This window comes from Amia ocellicauda, chromosome 8 (genome assembly GCF_036373705.1).
Source record: "Amia ocellicauda isolate fAmiCal2 chromosome 8, fAmiCal2.hap1, whole genome shotgun sequence".
NCBI lineage: Eukaryota > Metazoa > Chordata > Actinopteri > Amiiformes > Amiidae > Amia > Amia ocellicauda.
In genome coordinates this window covers 21001126-21018332 of record NC_089857.1, presented here as the reverse complement: position 1 = coordinate 21018332, position 17207 = coordinate 21001126, and the positions used below count along the sequence as shown (strand labels likewise).

At 37.4% G+C, this 17207-nt stretch overlaps 1 protein-coding gene across 3 annotated transcripts in view; it reads left to right on the top strand.

The window, feature by feature from the left end:
- slc4a4a (solute carrier family 4 member 4a) overlaps window positions 1–17207 on the top strand; it is a 95418-nt gene that overhangs the window by 26122 nt on the left and 52089 nt on the right. For all 3 annotated transcript variants that reach the window (XM_066710632.1, XM_066710634.1, XM_066710633.1), the window contains exon 4: window positions 13729–13864. In XM_066710632.1, the coding sequence (XP_066566729.1) occupies window positions 13729–13864 (136 nt within the window). The remainder of the gene's footprint in view (window positions 1–13728; window positions 13865–17207) is intronic.

Here is a 17207-nt window from a genome sequence, read left to right as displayed (position 1 = left end):
TCTCAGCTTACACATGGAAATTCCCATGCTGAATGAAACTTGTTGCTAAAAGGGAGAGAGTTCAAGAAGGCATCTGTGTTGCGCATTGTTGTCAACAGCTGCCATGTGCTGCGGTGAGCGCTGGTTTGCGACTTCGATCTACTTAATTTTCTATATTAAAAGACTCACCCATCTAGTACTTGCCATAGTCTGGAAAAACATACCAACAGCTGACTTATCATTTGGATATAGTGTAAAAACAAATGTGTTGCCATTGGAACTAAAAATACTAGCTTTTATGACACATTTATGAATGCATATTCATCAGTTTTACATTTTTCTGTATCTATTGGGCTGGATAATTCTGAGGTTGTTTATTACATTATGAGGTGAAAAGTTTATTTTGAATGCCCCCAGACAGTCAATGTCACCTACTGTACATGGCTGGTAACATGTTCTAGACACCCACCACTCTTTGTGCAAAGAAGTTCCTCTTATATTAAGATGAAAATTCATCTATTCTGAATTTCCACTCCAAGAGTTTGTCCACTTTGAGTCCAGGAACTATACTTCTGCCATGTACTTTGACCTCTTTCCAGTTCATACATCACTGTTTAACAGATATATTAAAGGTTAGATCAACCTATTCTCATTGGTGTAGAACATGACAGATGAAAATGAAGTTCAGTGGAGTGTCGCAAATATTTTAATTGTGGTATGTTTTTTTTCACATGTAAGATGTACCCATTATCCTTGATATAAAGACTTCCTATCCTCCACTCTCTTTCTAAACAAGGTCTTGTTTGGAGTCTTGTGCTTGGCCTTCACTACAAGGAGATTAATTTACATCTTGGTGTGAAGCCAGTGAGTAGGCAGACATTTTTATTCAGAATTTCCGGGTGCGCAACAATGCAGCATCAGAAATATGCCTACACCACACATTCCTTATGAGAACTGGGAAATTAATTCATACAAGAGCTACCCAGCTTATCAGGGGTTTGAAGATCTCGCCTCTTGACATCTGTTCCACATGACACATTTGACGTCTGCCTAATAGTTATTCTAATATAACGTCTGTCCAACAGACAGCATGCTAGGCTTAGTTACACATGTTGTTAAAATCAGACAAATATCAGTTGATGAGGGTGATTAAATTGCCTGGTTGTTTCTGGTGGGCTGCTATTGAAACAGTAGTTAATCGAACAGTATATTTGAATTGGAAGGTGATTCATACTAAGTCAAGATTGTTCTAAATGCAGATGTGGATTATTAAAATGTTTTTGAAAACTGGTGAAATGGAATTAGATCAGTGTGTTGGTATTTATAAACTCCATAGCCAGCTGTATGAAGAGGCTTTCAACTGCGCTTGCGTAGCCATATGTATTGTCTCATTTTGGCATTAAATGCTTACTCAGTCCTAATGTAAGAGATGCATTACTGGCCTCTTATGTTTACACTACACATTATAGTTTATACTTTGTGGGCAGGTCTGTGAAAAGAGCTCTAATAATGTCATTTAACCTCCTACAACTCTCTTTGGAATAAAAGTGTAATGCCATTTTAACTCATTGTGTTACTTAGAGACACACAATTCAAGGCGGACACAAGTTTACACCCAAACATCTCAGCTACTTATGCAGAATTAAAGAAGGGACAGGAGACTAAACTGGGCAAGGATCTGTATAACAGACGCCAAGGGCTTAGGGCCTCTGTATTGTTACACAGACAATAAGAACATAAGAACATAAGAAAGTTTCCAATCGAGAGGAAGCCATTCAACCCATCATGCTCATTTGGGGTCCATTAATAACTAAGTGATCCAAAGATCACAGGGAACTGTACTTCAGCTAAATTGAATGTAAATTAAGGTAGTTGTTTCCGTCATTTCAGCCTAATCTCATAACCTGTTATTTTATGATCAGTCATATACAGTAACAAGGTTGCAATGACAATATGAGAGAAAATTAGTCGGGTACGGCGAATGGATGTAAATAGATACTTATTTAATTTAACTATCCACATTTTGAACTCTCAGACCTTGAAGGAGAGGAAGGGATCATGTTCAAAGTTTGTCTGTGCTTCAACTACGCAGTGTGTTTCGTCCTGTGTGTTCTCTGCGTGCCGTAGAGCAGAACAATTCCCCGTTGTCAGTGAAAGGCCAGTGGGAAATACTGCTCCTTTAACTGCGCCGATCGATGGCCAGGACTGCATGGGAGCTCTCATCTGCTGTGAACACGGGGCAACATCCTTTGAAAGCCAGCCCACACTAATCCTTTCTAGATCAGTTAGCTTCTCCCGTTAGGAGTTATAATTAGCTAATCTACCCTAATTCTGCACCTAAATCTGGTCTGTGTGTCAACATGCACTGAGGTGCTGGTGTGAAAATGGTAAAATCTGCAACCCATGGTTTAAAGCATGCTCCTGAGAACATGATTTAAACACGCTTTGTTAAATAGAATAGCAGCAGCTTCTTAGTTTTGCAATAATCAAAATTGTGTTTTAGTTTCACACCATATTATTGCTGTGTGGAAAAGGAATTAAAAACAAACAGAAAATGATTGTTCTCGAAGGTCGACTCTTGTTGTAAGGCCAAGTATGTATTGGCTCCTTTTTTGACTTGGCAGACCTATTTAACAATAAAGCAGTCAGCTGAATCAATGGTAAAAACACTGCTTTTATATCAACTGTGGGGCTAAAAAGTGCTGTTCTTCAGAATGTGCTCACTTGGGACTGACCACATCCGACTGGGAACATAAATCTTGTCAAACGTAGGTTAATAATTACCAATAAATTAGCACACATTTTCCCTTCGAATGGCAGGTGTAATTATTAATGTTAGTCCTGCTGTTAAATAATACTCATTGAACAACAGCAGTAGACAATACCATATCTCTCACTGTGTAAATTTGCTTTTCAGACAAAAGACTGGATATGTTAGTATAAAAAAAGTAGAAAAAGCAGTATGTGTTTGTTCTTTGATAAGAAAATCTTCAAAACTTATTAAGCTCTGCAATTTATCATTGACTCTTATTAATGGATATAAACATTTATATAATTAATCTACAAACGATTCTATTCTACTTTGCATGTTTGCATTATCCTGTTAGACATAAGATTAAATACGTGGCATGTGCTACAGAAACATAAAAACAACACAAAACTCTGTATTTTCCATCTCATATTTTTGTTCATCACGGAATCTCATTGTAACTTTTAATTCTAAAAGTACATGACCCACGTAAAGTCAATAGCATATTATGGGCAACCTCGACTCCACAAACTGTCATTATTGTCGCAGACGGTACAGTATTCTTGGAATAGGAGTCCTGTATTTTAAGCTTTGTAATCCTCAAACACTTGGGCACTGCCTGTGTCTTATGTCACATCACACAGTTTGCATGACAACAGGCTCCAGAATGGATGTATTCTTAGGATTACATATTAATTAGCCTATCCGGCACATGGATAGGCCATAGCCTTCTCATTATTGTTCCTATTGGCACATTGCTATGATTAAGGAGCCCCAATGTTCCAGTTAGCATCGCTCCCAGGATCAGAGATTTTTTTTCCCATTAAATATTTAATGCCACCAACCTTTAAGTGTGCATGACTTTATTTAGACTGCTGTCGTTCCTTTTCATTGAGACGTAATAACTGAATGAAACTCTGAGGGGAAAATGCAAACCCTATTCTTTTTGAATGAGTCCCAAACTCAACACTTCTTTTTAATTCTTGTCCTCGTTTTTAAGTAATTGAAGGAATTTCTTCTACAACACACAGCTGCCTTTTATTCGTCTGTGTGAGCTATTTCAATCCCTGACAGTAAGCTGACATTATGAGTGTAATGCTAGAGGGGAGGCTTCCTTCTGAAAACGTCGACTCCAAGGGTCTTTAGGTTTCAGTCAAGGTTTATTTTGTAGCTGTGGAAGTGAGGATCACTCAAAATGTTTATACTTGTAATCCATTAATTTGCTCTGTGAAGTCAAATATTACAAATATTTAAGTGATTCAAATAACAGAGATATAATTAAGTAATTAGATATGTATTTCTATATCTGTATCGGATTGTACTACTAATAAACTGTTCTTGCAGTTTAAACCCTGAAACTGTAGCAAACGTGGTTTAATTAATTTAAAAATAAGTTTAACATTACTACAATTACAAAAATTAAAATCTGAATTTGGAATTTAGGCACTGCCCCCTAGTGGCAGATAGGGATGAACACCTCAAAGGTCTCCCAGTTCAAGTCAGATGAACAGACGGCCCATGTGTGAGATAATGATTTCTCTTTTATCTGGTTGGGGGTGGGGGTTGGGGGTCCTTGGTTAGAAAGGGAATTTTTTAAATAATGAACTTCATACATATTATGGGCTAATTCCACTAGGTGCTTTCCGAAGAGAGGGAGTGTAGTGTACAGATCTGGGACACTGAGTAGACAGTACTTAAATGCAGAAGTCAGTCCAAATTTGAATTTTCATTTAGTTTTACTTCAGAAAGGAAATGTAATGCTTTCTTCTGTTTTCTGCTTCAATAAGAACAAATAGAGAGAAACCAAAAACATTCTAGTGTAATATTACACACACACACACAGATGTGTATTTATATGTGTATATATGTATATGTATATGTGTATATATGTATGTATCTATGTATATATATATATATATATATATATATATATATATATGTGTATATATACAGTGGGGGAAAAAAGTATTTGATCCCCTGCTGATTTTGTACGTTTGCCCACTGACAAAGAAATGATCAGTCTATAATTTTAATGGTAGGTGTATTTTAACAGTGAGAGACAGAATAACAACAAAAAAATCCAGACAAACGCATTTCAAAAAAGTTATAAATTGATTTGCATGTTTATGAGTGAAATAAGTATTTGACCCCTTCGACTTAGTACTTGGTGGCAAAACCCTTGTTGGCAATCACAGAGGTCAGACGTTTCTTGTAGTTGGCCACCAGGTTTGCACACATCTCAGGAGGGATTTTGTCCCACTCCTCTTTGCAGATCCTCTCCAAGTCATTAAGGTTTCGAGGCTGACTTTTGGCAACTAGAACCTTCAGCTCCCTCCACAGATTTTCTATGGGATTAAGGTCTGGAGACTGGCTAGGCCACTCCAGGACCTTAATATGCTTCTTCTCGAGCCACTCCTTTGTTGCCTTGGCTGTGTGTTTTGGGTCATTGTCATGCTGGAATACCCATCCACAACCCATTTTCAATGCCCTGGCTGAGGGAAGGAGGTTCTCACCCAATATTTGACGGTACATGGCCCCGTCCATCGTCCCTTTGATGCGGTGCAGTTGTCCTGTCCCCTTAGCAGAAAGACACCCCCAAAGCATAATGTTTCCACCTCCATGTTTGACGGTGGGGATGGTGTTCTTGGTGTCATTCCTCCTCCTCCAAACACGGCAAGTTGAGTTGATGCCAAAGAGCTCAATTTTGGTCTCATCTGACCACAACACTTTCACCCAGTTCTCCTCTGAATCATTCAGATGTTCATTGGCGAACTTCAGACGGGCCTGTACATGTGCTTTCTTGAGCAGGGGGACCTTGCGGGCGCTGCAGGATTTCAGTCCTTCACGGCGTAGTGTGTTACCAATTGTTTTCTTGGTGACTATGGTCCCAGCTGCCTTGAGATCATTAACAAGATCCTCCCGTGTAGTTCTGGGCTGATTCCTCACCGTTCTCATGATCATTGAAACTCCACGAGGTGAGATCTTGCATGGAGCCCCAGACCGAGGGAGACTGACCGTTATTTCGTGTTTCTTCCATTTGCGAATAATCGCACCAACTGTTGTCACCTTCTCACCAAGCTGCTTGGCGATGGTCTTGTAGCCCATTCCAGCCTTGTGTAGGTCTACAATCTTGTCCCTGACATCCTTGGACAGCTCTTTGGTCTTGGCCATGGTGGAGAGTTTGGAATCTGATTGATTGATTGCTTCTGTGGACAGGTGTCTTTTATACAGGTAACGAGCTGAGATTAGGAGCACTCCCTTAAAGAGAGTCTCAGCTCGTTATCTGTATAAAAGACACCTGGGAGCCAGAAATCTTGCTGATTGATAGGGGATCTAATACTTATTTCCCTCATTAACATGCAAATCAATTTATAACTTTTTTAAATGCGTTTTTCTGGATTTTTTTGTTGTTATTCTGTCTCTCACTGTTAAAATACACCGAGCATTAAAATTATAGACTGATCATTTCTTTGTCAGTGGGCAAACGTTCAAAATCAGCAGGGGATCAAATACTTTTTTCCCTCACTGTATATATATATATATATATATATATATATATATATATATATATATATATGTACATACTGTATAACAGAATCAGCTAATCTGTGGTTAGTCTTGGAGGAGTAAATTACAAGAAAGATGCAATATTTTGAGTACACTCCGTGGTAAACAACTCCTTTCAGACCATTCAGATGATCTGATAATTGTTAACCATAGCCATTCATTGTATCGTCATAGTCAATTAGTTGTATGTTACTTAACATTCCTGTAATAAATTACACAATGGCTCATTTGATATATTACTATGATAATGTCCCACTTAGCAATTAACAATGCCTTCTGCTTCCTGGAAAACAAATAATAATAATAGCCCAGGAAATGTATATTAACAAGCCAGCTTAGGGTTGTCCTTAGCTGTAGAATATTTATTTAGGCAAATAAATGCAAACCTAAGCACTTGCCTGTTTCTCATGTTCCCAGACTTTATTTAGTTTTGCTGAATATACCTGAATATAGAAGTTATACAGGGACAAACAATGATATGTAGTGTGTGCACAGTGTGACTGATGCATGTGTGAGTGGGGTCCAAAGAAATTCCCGTTTCATGAGATTTCTGAGAAGCAAGACTTCTGTAAATTGTGACAACAGTACAGGTGTTTGTGGAGGTGCCTTTTCTCGATCTTCTCACATTTTGGTATAGGTGTGGCTTCCCATCCGTTTAATAGCCATGACATTACAAATCACATAAAAGAGAGGATTTCAAATGATCTGTTCCACCAGAACTACCACATTTGTCCTGGGCTTCCTTCTGTCCCATCTGACTGGTCAAAGAGGTTGACTTATGGAGTCCCAAGTGCTTGAGAATGGTGTGTGCCTTATTGTGTTTTCATAGCAATGTGTTTAATAGTGGTATATTCATATATGTATTTTCGTACTTAACATACATGAAGCAAGATTCAGACAGGTACATGAAAGTTACATGGCAGCTGAGTTGACCAGACTTTGTGAATTACCTAAGCTGCTTTATCCAGGATAAGAAAACAGTTATAAAACAGAAGCCATCTTCGGTGCTGTGTCAAAGGACATTTTTTGGGGGGGTTCACTTGCACATCTGTCATGGTCTGCTTGACTCAGTGACTTTATCTTTTCAATCATGTAGTAGTGCAGGAATGAACAAGATTGATTAGATCCTGAATTCCACAGACCAGACATTAGATCATGAATTAGTAAGTTGCTGTTAGAAATGGAGGACTGAAACGTGATATCTACTGTGCGTCCCAGCTCTGTGTACCACTGCCTACTGAGTCGTGCTCAGACTAGACTTCGCAAGAATTTAGAGCAGTTTAGCAGAACCTATGTGAGAACATAAGAAAGGTTAAAGACCACTAATTGTGACCTTTGTTCCTACTTGGGCTTAAAGCAGTCCTATTGGTCAGTAAAACCACATGGAAAACATAAACATAGTTAATGATGTATTAATGCTATTATCTAGATATGTGTGTATGTATGTATATATTTATGTATTTATTGTTTTATGCATGATGTTATCTGATTCTTTGTGAGATGATCCCTTAGGAGTCTTCGATTTATAAGGCTGGAGTGAGCAACAAATAAGGCACACACTGCAGATTAAAATCTTTCAGAATTTGATGCCTTTTTAAAATAATTTGTGAAATTATTTCAGATAGAACGATTCAATTATTTATTAGAGACACATTTTGCTGACACTATGGAGTCCCAGAATGCAACTAATAATGGGCGCTGCACTAAGCTCCTTTGGGCAGCTAGCATTCTTTCAGTGTCCCATGTGCTCTGCAGCAGAGACAAAGTGTTCTTTGTATGTGCATGATTCTTGGCTACAGTACACATCTCTTTGAAACTCACTTGAACTGTGTCATTTTCATTTATATCTTGCCTTTTCCTGCTTGTTCTCTCCGTTACCTACCCGTACTGAACCCCTTTCTCCTTAGCAACTGCTGGGGTTCAGAGCCTGGTGGGTTTTGTAACTACAGTGCAAGGAATCTCCATGGCACTTTTTCAATACTACTGTGTAGTTTAACACAGCAGCCCTACTTTAAATAAAACTGATTATAAAAATGGTTGGTTTTATGTTGTACCATTATGTTCACTGTTCATTATTGGCTGTTTGGGGATTTAATGTAACTAATACACTTGTACATTATGCTCTTAAATATACAAGACAGTTGTTTTGGGTTTATTTCAGTGACTCCAGTACAGTATAGTAGTTGTCTAAATTGCTTCTACTAAAATGTAACTACTATTAAGGGTATCTCTGTTTAATGCCGTACTTTACAAACCTATGGTAGGATTATAATTATAGAGGGGAAAAACCCACCCATTCTTCTGTACAGTTAGCATGTTGTGTGGATGATTTTCCTGGGCTATAGTTAACAAGTAGAGGCTTTTGAACCAAAAAAAAAAAAAAAACTCTGGGGACATTGTCAATTATTTTAAACCTGCTTAATGTAACCATGTCAACCGTGAATTGGATCGTGTACGTGCAAAGACATAATTACCACCTGACCTTTTCACTACTGAGTCCTGTTCTCTCTGGTCCACTGAATGTGTTCTCTAAACAGTTATTTTCTCTGCTGTATTTTCATCTTGTGTTTTGCCATCCCACATTTTGCTTATCTTGTTTATCCCACGAACAGGCAAATTCGAGGGCTCCTACTTGCAGTAATGTACTGCATGGTCAAGATACACTGTCTTCTGGTTTTGGATAATCTTTAGCATTTTGAGACTTACGAACTCAAGACATTCTCTACTTAACACTTGTATTAAGTAGATGGTTCTAAAAAGCATACATAGAAAACAATTCAACTTACCTTTGATGTAAAAAATCTGTGCAGTCCTGGACACCGTGCTCTCCAGGATGTAGTGTTTAAATACATTCTGGCCACATGGATTGTAAGGGGTTAAAGAGCATGCCACAGTTCTGAAAAAATGGCATTGTAATCTGTGAATCCTATGACAGAAACATGCCTGACATTTTGACACTTCAAATATAAAATGCGTACAACATTTGTTATTTTTCATAATAAAAGATTACAGTATATCATTCGGTTTCTCAGATGTCTTCTGTCCTTGTGTGCTGCTTTATGATGTTCTGGAATTAGCAATTTTACTACCGTGTTGTCCCATAAGATTCTTGTTCATCTCTGGCACTCCTACCTTTTGACACATGGTATGCAATGCTCTGGAAGCAATTAAATGCTGGTTTTCTATGAACTTGTGAATATGTTGTCAGCACTGACCTGCACTTGATTTTCCCACTAGTTCAAGAAGACTGCACACACTAACGACTGGCTTATTTGACTTCCTCGACTTTGTACAAACACACAAAGCCAATAAGGTTCCTGCTACCAGAAATGTATCAGGGTTTTTTCATTGTGGCAGAACACTAAGCTTGTGTGTCAGTCAGCTTCATCAGGTCAGGTTTTATGGAGAACAAGGGTTGTGAGACTGAGTGCTGCTTTATACACAGCAGCAATTAATGCACATATAGTCAATAACAAGACTCCTGAGAGGCTAAACTACTAAGAGTGGTTTTAGGGCTTAGCAGAGTTGTGTTGCACTGAAGGCACCATTAGTGTGTGTGTATATCTGAGTGTGAGTCCGTGCCTGTGTGTGTGTGTGTGTGCGTGTGTGTGGTGTGAGGGTATCTTCTGCTGCAAGACAGACAGAAGGTCCTGGAAATCATGCTAACATCAGATTGTCCTCTGTAGTCAGTCTATGGTTGGCTTCACTGGCTAAGGCAAGGTCATGTTGTGGAAGTGTGCGGTTTAACCCTCCCAGCAGAGTTATGTAAGGAGGGGTTGGGGATGGGAATGAATGGACTGGGGCACATAGAGAGACAGAAATAAAATGTGCTCCCTGCAATGTAAAATATGTGAACTTGAATGAACAGGAAATAAATATATATAATGGAAATTGAGAAATGTTTACAACCTACTCAGAAGATAACTGTTTACACTAACTATTAATTACTTAAAGCTAAGGAATCCTAGTGGTGCATTTTTTAATGGTCTTTATAACAAGTATTCCTCTTTGCATGCTTTCTGGTTTGTGTGACGTCACCACCTTCCTTCCTTATACTGCATTTTTCACTGAATCATAATTATGAATCTCTTCCTGTAGAAAATGCTTACCAAAGGGTAGGGAACACAGATATTTAGATTTATGTATAATAGACGTTGGTTTAGAGCAGTATAATTTTACTCGGGTGATATACTAACTTCAAAATGTTAAAAGGAATGATGCCTTGATCTTTTTATGTCCATTTTCCATTTGGCTTTTATTTTTGGGAAGATTAACCAACTGTAAGCATAAGAATAAGAATGGAAGGATTTCATGGCTTTTCTTTTCCCATGGATTTACTGGAAAGTAGTTCTGAAACTCTTTTCTGTATTGGAATGGAATTGATCTGTGAATATGTAATTCTAGCACATAAGAAAGTTTGAAGATACAGCGATGTTTCCCATGTAATTGAATGCATATAGTTAAAGTTTTAATTCAGGTAGAGCAAAATAAGTGGTTTCCATATTATCTGTGACTAAAAATATTACAATATCCACTGGTCCATTAGGAGGTCAAATCTTCTTGTGCAAAATAAACGCACAACCTCCAGACTGAGAGTTGTGAAAGAGTAGGCTCGGTGTTAAACTCTTTCTGTTGTAGGGCACGTTGTACTATTTCTACACAACGTGTTGTTCTTGGCTGCATTTTTTAATGTTGCAAGCAGACTTGTGAATGTGTTCAAGGGCATGTGCCTTTAAAAGCAGCTCCTGGTAATAGTAGTCAAGCTGCAAAGTTACTAGAGGTCCACGACCCAGTAAAGGCAGTAATTGGATTTAAGTCTTCATTATCCTGGGTTAAATATGGGCAATCTGAAAAACGATATACTGGGTAAAACTTTTCTTGGCCTAGTTGTTTGACCTCTCTCTGATAATGGTTCCTGCATTTCCATAGTTTAGTGTAGATAACTAAATAAAGTGACAGTATAGGGTCAACAGGAAGATTGCCAGCACTGCTTTTTGATTGTATAGCATTCACGTCAGCCTATCCCGTAGCAGTGAAAGTCTTTGAAACGTTTCTCTTTTCTCTGCCTCTGGATATGATGTGTATTTTATTTGCAGAATTGTGATTGTCGAGATCAGCTTGTTCAAAAATAGATTTGCAATTTGTTTCCCACTGCTTCTCTGTAGATGTGTGTCTGGGTGGTTTAAATTGTAATTTTCACTCTTAATAATGGCTTTTACAGTAGATGTAGAGCCCTGGTATTAAATTACACACCTCCCAAAAAATAAATACATTGATTGTTAAAGATCAAAGTCACAGCAATTATTAATGGTAAATAAACAAATACAAATGTATAATTGATTTTAAGTATTCCTATACAGCTCTGGAAAAAATTAAGAGACCACTTAACATTGATTTCTGAACTTGAACTCCAGAGCTGTATATGAATCTGCATATCATTTATATACTGTTCCAATGCTCAGGGTGTAATTTAGGCTGAGAGTTTATTATTTATTTATTGACTATATATTTATTATTTCGCAACAATAACTCAATAGTGTATTGTTGAGGTGCAACACACTCTTTCACAACATGTACAACTGGTTTCCATGACAGACTCTGTTTAGCTTGCGTTATTAATGAAACTAGTGCAACAACATGATTTATTAGGTAATCATACATACCAAAAATAACTAAAAGGCCATTGACAGTGCATCAGGATATGTCAGCTTCATAATAAATGATATTGTGTGCTGTAATATTACGCAAGACCCGTTCAGCGGTGCCAGCTCAGTGGTCCCATCTTCAATGAAGACACTTAGTTCCGGTGAGATCACTGTATCGAGGTTTTCTGCCAGAGATATGAGCCAATGGAATGAGAGAATTTAATTGAGTGTAAAATTGACTTTTATTTTCGCACACGAGATATGTCAGCAAAAAAACAATGCGCTTTTACGCATCACTCATTTAACTTTTTTAACTTAAATTTAGATTTTTTTAAAATTTCGGAATAAAAATAATTCAGTTCAATACAAATAGTTCAGCTTTGGCAGTTGTAGACAAGTATAGCCACTTATATTTACACCAGTCATATTTAGATATCACATTGTACGGAAAGGTCCAAATTATCAGAGAACTGATTTGTATTTACTTCTTTGAATCCTGAGAAATCTAAGAGTAAGAAGACATTTATGCGCAAGAATGTACCCATATCCTGTCCTGTGATTGGGTATTTTCTAATATTTGATTACAGAAAATAAAATTAAAGTTACTAATCCTACATGTACTATATCATTTTGTGTCCAAGCAGTTTAAGTCTTTGTCAAAGCACTGGCATCCTTCATTGTGAACACGCTTATTCATTATTCAATATTGTTTTAAAAACTATTTTTAGTGTATTTTTCAAATAGTGTAGGTCAATCCTATTGAGAAGTAATAAAGATTCCAGGTAAGTTAATTGAATTCAGACAGGGTGTTCCACATACTGTACATATATGTAGTTGCAGACATACGATATGGTTTCATCCTGTATTTACGAAGTTCAGTGAACTGGGTTCTTTACTACACCTTAATGGATTATATCAGTGTTAAATGTACTTTGAAAATAAGTCAATAAACATGCTTTTTACAACTTACTATGGAAGCTTGTTCTGTTTTACTGCACAAGGTGTAATACATGTAATGTTTATGCTACTCCTTAAAATAAAAATGGTTGTTGAATTAGATTTTTTTTAGTGTATATACCTTTCTATTTTTAATGCCATCATTAGCTTTTCAAATGCATAGCATAGTGTACATGATTTAAAAGAGTTTGCTAGGATTGGAGTGGGAAAGTTTTATTTAGATCAGCAGTATTGGACTCTCAGCTCCTTTTTTTATGTGCATTGATGCTTGACTAAATATTCAAATTAGAAGACAAGAGGGAAGGAAAGCAAAGCCCCTCTGATACAGAATGGACAGTTTTGTGGAACATTTCCTAATTGTTAATGAGGAGTTTCAGGGCTTAGCGCCAAAACACATTGAAGCCCAGTGATGAAGTTAACTTTTACTGGTCTGGAGGAGGGTACGAATAGTGGATGCATTTCACTCCGTCCTCGTCACCTGGGGCAGACTGCTTTAAACTGGGGGACAGTAGAAGACAAGCAGGATCTATAGGTGGTTCTTGCTTCCTGAGTGTCCAAGCCATCTGTTTTTAGTTTTTAGTTTAATGTCCAGCTGCAGTTGGACTGTTTGGGGGCTGATCTAGCTGGACGGCCTCCATTCCCTCAGCCTTCAAGTGTGTTCAGAGAAGCAAGTGGAGATGTCATTTTCAAATGGAAAGTCAAACCTGATGGTGAAGGGGAAGGTGCTGCCTGCAATGGACCAGAATGGCTACGGAGATGAGCAACAGGTGAAAAGCCGGACGGCCATCATTGCAACCCAGGCAGTGAACCACAGTATTTTCTCTTTTCTAGTCTCCCCTGCGGCCGAGAGGATTCGCTTCATGCTTGGGGAGGATGACGACGGTCCCCCCCCTCCTCAGCTCTTCACGGAGCTTGATGAATTGCTGTCTGTGGACGGACAGGAGATGGAGTGGAAGGAGACAGCACGGTAAATATGCACCGAGTACATTGGCACCGAGTAAGAGGATAGAGAAAAAACAGACCAAAATCACACTGGAGTCCCACACATCCCTTTTTAAGAGTGAACAGTTGCTGTACAGAGCCTAAAGCTGATCCCGATGTGATTACAGGAAGCAAAAAAATGAAATAGTATGCATGTTTTTCAGATTGTGGAGAATATAAACAAAATGTGATTTAGATATGTAATTTCAATGTTCTAGGTACTCAAAAATGAGTCAGGGCAGTGAGAATATTTGAACTAAGTATTTATTAGACCCAGATTTTAGATCAGCTTCTGACATTTCACTCACAGAAGTTAGGGTTAGGAAACAAGTCAAACTTCAAGACATACTTCAGCTGTCATCTGACACATTAGCAACCACTGAAGTAGTACATGCAGGACACCCAGTGACTTACACAACAATAAGTGTGACAGTAGTATTACAATTCAATAACAATTAAAAGAAAATTGCCCAAAAAACAGATGAAAATCTTTATAAGAACATTATTGTGAATGGAAGTGTAAAATAAAGGATCATTGCAAGAAAGCACAGTAAATGATAATAGTATATGTAGTATGCAAAACACAATCTATAGTTGAACCCTGGTGGTAAAGCACATTATAGACTAAATAAAACACCCTGCATAGCAATTTACAAAACAGTTAATTTAGCAGAGTAAATGTAGGAACTTAAGCAATTAGTGAAGGTATATATTTTTTCTAGTTGAGAGCGCTATGCCAGTGAAAATAATAGTTAAAAGATTGTCTTGGACTAGAAAGTTTTGTTTTTTAATAATCACGTCCTATAATGAACTGAATACAATATTTTGGTAGGGTCATATAATATCCACAAAGTAATTCAGTACTGTGCCTTTTTGTGAATTAATGGCACAGTCTCTACAATTTGTTTGCAGGTTTAGCTTCTTAATAACATTGTTGAATCCCATTCTTTATGAAAGAATAAAGGAAGGTCAGTTTTTCAAATAATTGTCAAATATGTGATACATTTCTGTAGGTCATAGAAGTAGACTATAGGACAGAGAGGTGCTGTTTATTCTTTGCCTATTAATTCACATTAATTTAAGTTTACTATATGGTTCTTTCAAAAAATACTTTAGTAGTTTTTTCAGTAGTAGGTTCTTCAAATATAGCATGCAAATTATGTATTTATTTCAAGTGACAGATTTGCCTTTAGTTACAGTGCATTTTATTAGAAATTGCCTTTATCCTTAAATACAATTATCCCAGGACAGTAAGCTTTGAGCATGTGGTCTCATGGGCTCGTATTTGTTTTTAGCTGTTAATAAGATACAAAATATTGTATTTTATTATAATGTGATGTGATACCCATGACTTTTTCCACTTAGTTAATATACAGTTCATGCAGACAGTTTATCTGCTGATTCTGGTGTGACCTGTAACCAGATTAAATTCACCTTCAGATGCGTTTAGATAACGTCTGCTTGAAACAAATGCGACAAAAAAGCCCTCTGATTAATTTATGAAGCTTCTAGAATTACGTGATAAGTTGTCACATAGTTGAATGTATTTATTTTTGTGTTGTGTTTAAATCAGGTTACTGGAAATTATTGGATCATTCCAACTGTGCTGACCAACAGTAAAAATATAGACAATTCCAACAATGTTGCAATGCAGACTTTAAAAATGTTGCAAAGATGTACAAAAACAAACACAAAAAACAAAGACACTAAAAAAATTGGCTATACAATAGAATGAATTCGGATTTTGTTTCATTCAAACCATTTATTTTCTGAGTTTTTACATTTTCATTTGCATCTGCATACATTATGATTTTTGGAAGGAGAAACTCCCCCATTAGTGTGTTAGAACAGTGTTTCTCAACCTTTTTTCCAGTGGGCCGCACTAGGTCCAAGTGCAAGTCTCACAGGCCACATATCATTTGCATATGATGTCATCAAAGTAAATTAACTGGATTTAATATTCTGGTATTACCGGTTAATAGTATGATATATAGACAATAACATTTAAACAGAGTATAATGCTACTTACTACTTAATAGTAAAAGGTTCTGTCCAGGGATGTTTCACCACATTTATAGTTCAAAAATAACTTGCATTTATCAAAAAACAATTGTACACTAAAGTAAACATTTTCAACATTGTGTAAACTTTGTTTTCAACATATGGTACTTGTATTCACTGTAGCTTTTTATTTCAATAAACTATTTACTATATATTTAGCCTGCATACCTGACAGCTCGTACAGTCACACAGGACAGTTTCTCCACTTTCCCTACATGAGCTCGTACCTCACACTGCAGTTTGACAGCAGCATTGCAATACATGCTCCTCCACTGATAATGTCCATGAATCATTATTTTGGTGGATGTGCTGCGTTATTGCACTCTGTACTGTGCAGTAGCATCGCGTATTGATCAGTGGAGTAAAAGCACTCGGTGCCATTTGGTGCAGTGTTTTCACAGCACTGGCACAAACCCACGAATGATCACTGTATCACTGATGCCCCTGAATCAGTCAGTTCATATACACGGCATGTCCAAAACGAGCTCTCTTCACTCTCCGTTTCCAATCCATGTGTATTTGCGGGTAATCACTGAATCAGCTCTGACTACAGTTTGTAAGAAAACACCTGTAATGCTTTTCAATGCGTGTGTTTTTCAAGCACATGAAAGACTGTAGACAGGTAGAGATTGCCACTTGAGCGCCAGACTGACTGTATTGTACAGGGAAGGCAGGATTATGCATTATACTTGATTTATTATGTATTTAAATGACCGGTCAAAATAACACGATTTTGGCTATTCTATGTAAATGTGTTAATAATGTATTTATTTTCGCGTTTATGCTGCTAGGCATGTTTAATACATATATTTAGCAAAAGTCAAGAACGGGTATGCGCAGTGTATTTAGGAACACAGAGTAATTCAAATTTTAATAACCAAATCGGCTCGGTGCTTCTAGTGTTAAATATGGGTGTCATATCGTGGTGCCGCACTTCCATGCGTGACAGGCCGCAGGTTGAGAACCACTGGGTTAGAAGTTCGCGTTATTATAGACAATCTTACTGTAGCCTTCTTTACTGTAGCCAGGGGTTAATGCTACACTTTAATTTTAAAGCCTCCAGGTATAGGCTGAAAATTATTTATGATATATTAGTATAATATTATGCTGCTGAATCATGCAAAATGTTGCATTAACACCTTACAGACACACTAGTGCGCATGTGATATTTGATCTGGAGGAAGTGGAAGCCAACCCAAACAAATGTCCTTTTTCTCTGTTTTCCTCTCTCTGTGGGTTCAGTTCCACTGCTAGGCACTATTGTTTCA